Source organism: Frankliniella occidentalis, unplaced genomic scaffold (assembly GCF_000697945.3).
Source record: "Frankliniella occidentalis isolate FOCC.00 unplaced genomic scaffold, Focc_3.1 Scaffold23, whole genome shotgun sequence".
NCBI lineage: Eukaryota > Metazoa > Arthropoda > Insecta > Thysanoptera > Thripidae > Frankliniella > Frankliniella occidentalis.
The window spans coordinates 588,251-590,451 of NW_026267153.1; the positions used below are offsets into that span (position 1 = coordinate 588,251).

The 2,201-nt window shown below is 55.4% G+C and overlaps 1 protein-coding gene across 1 annotated transcript in view; it reads left to right on the forward strand.

The window, feature by feature from the left end:
- The window catches only part of LOC113216029 (feline leukemia virus subgroup C receptor-related protein 2), an 88,565-nt gene that overhangs the window by 71,847 nt on the left and 14,517 nt on the right, over positions 1–2,201 (forward strand). Inside the window, exon 2 of the mRNA XM_052265067.1 lies at positions 9–270. Coding sequence (XP_052121027.1) covers positions 19–270 — 252 coding nt within the window. The 5' untranslated portion in view covers positions 9–18. The remainder of the gene's footprint in view (positions 1–8; positions 271–2,201) is intronic.

Genomic DNA, 2,201 nt, shown 5'->3' on the forward strand with positions numbered 1-2,201 from the left:
ATAATTAGTAAGTGCACAATGACGGACGACGTGACGACGGCCCTGCCGGGCTCGGAGACGGCGGTGTACGCGCGGCGGTGGGCCATGCTCGCCATGTTCGTGACGCTCTCCATGACGAGCGCCTTCCAGTGGATCGAGTACTCCATCATCTCGGACGCCATCATGGCGTACTACAACGTGCCGGCCTTCTGGGTGGACTGGACCTCCATGATCTACATGGTCACCTACATCCCGCTCATCCTGCCCGGCTCCTGGCTGCTCGACAAGAAGGTAAGGGTGTGAGAAACGACCCTGCTCGATACATGAGAAGAACAAACCGCTTACCTCTGCGGACTGAAAACAAAACCGCTTACTTCTGCAACCCTTAAACAAAACCGCTCACCTCTGGGACACGAAAACAAAACCGCTTAAATGACTTTTGTACACAGTTTGAGTTCCGGATATCAAAATGATCACTGAAAAATTTCTCTTTCGAATGATTCCAAACCCATGTCTCAGAATGTGTAAGAAAGTCATTTAAGCTGTTTTGTTTTCGTGTCCCAGAGTTAGCGGTTTCGTTTTAGGGTTGCAGAGGGAAGCGGTTTTGTTTTCAGTCGGCTGAGGTAAGCAGTTGTTCTTCTCGGGTATCGTGCTGATGCTGCTGCTGAAGCTACGTTTTAAGGGGCACTTTAAATAAAAACTGCTTGTTTGGCGTTTTGAAAAACTACACCCATGAAATGCATGAAATTAGAAAAATTATCAGGTAAATCATGAATTAAAAAAAAGTCACCGTTTCCACGAGGAACGTGGGGTGGTGCGGAAAAGGCCCTGCTCGGTGCACGGACGCGCGTGTGTCGGGAAAGCCCCCTCGCGGCTCGGACGGCGGCGCCACCTGCTCCCGGGCGCCACTTATTCTCAATAGAACAGCCGGGCGTTTCCAAGTAAATCACTCGCCGTTGCCCCCCCCCCCCCCCCCCCTCTAACCTCCGGGCCTGGTGCGCGTTACGGAAGGCAGCGACACAGTCACCTCGTGTCCTTGTGCGCGCAAGGGGGCCCCCGAGGATCGTGCTCACCCCCTGCCCTGTCCCCCATTCCTCCTCGCCCGCTTCCTCTACATCCAACTGCTCAAGGTAGCTCCCTCCCCCTCCCCCGCAGAGCCGCTTTGTCGTCCGATATCACTGCTCCTGAGCCCTCACCGCCACGCCACCACCGCCCCTCAGGCGTTTAACTCCCCCCCCCTCTCCCCTCTCCTCCCACTACTCTGCACCTGCCGCCTCCCCTCCCCGCTCTCATCCTGGCTCTCCTTGTGTTCCGCTACACCCGCCGAGAAGATGAGGCAAGGACTTCGACAGTATCGGGCCGGACTGCACTTGCTGCCAATTTACTTCCTTCCTCTTTGTCTCCCTGCGTACTTCCTTCCGGTCCGCTTCTCGCGCGACCTCTCCGCCTGCATACCCCCCCCCCCCCCTTATTTCTGTCTACTACATTTCTCTTTCCCGTTTTTTTTCTCTGCCGTCATTTTATTACCTTTTTTCCGGCATGCATTTCTCTCCGTGTTCGCGACCATTGAAATTCAATGAGCTCGTCGTCTCTCGGTGGCGGACCAGGACCCTCTCTGGTTCCCCGTTCGCGCGATGTTTTAAAAATCTTCAATTCGTCTCTCGATGGCTGACGACGGTGGCCTTCTCATATACGACCCGTCGATCGTTAGACAAACACTTGGGAGTGTAATAAAATCTGGTACAAAGCATGGACCGTAAAAGCAATAAAGAATAATTCTTTCATGCCAGGGGTAGTAATAGGAAAGGAAAGCGGGGAAGAGACATAATGCTGGAGAAAACCAAAGGGCGGTTCCGCGCGCTTTCCCTCCGTCGCCCCGCACCTTTCTTTTTTATTTTTCAATCAAACGGACATGGTACGGTGGATTAAGAGGGAGAATTAGTCGTCCTGTGCGACGAGGCCCGTACGGGGCACAGCGGCGAGGGGGAGGAGGAAGGGGGGTGGGAACGCATTAGCCGGCTGCTGCAGCGCCAGGCCGGCCCCGGGGGCGGGCGGTGTGTACGTACGGCCCTCGTCCGCACGCCCAGTTGATATATAAAACGCCTGGGCTTTGGCCGCGGACCAAACGGCTATTTTTCATGGACTTCGGCAGGCGGAGGTCGGGCCGGGCCGCCCTTGTTCCTGCGCCCTCGTCCTTTTTGCGCCGTGATTACGGCCCTTCC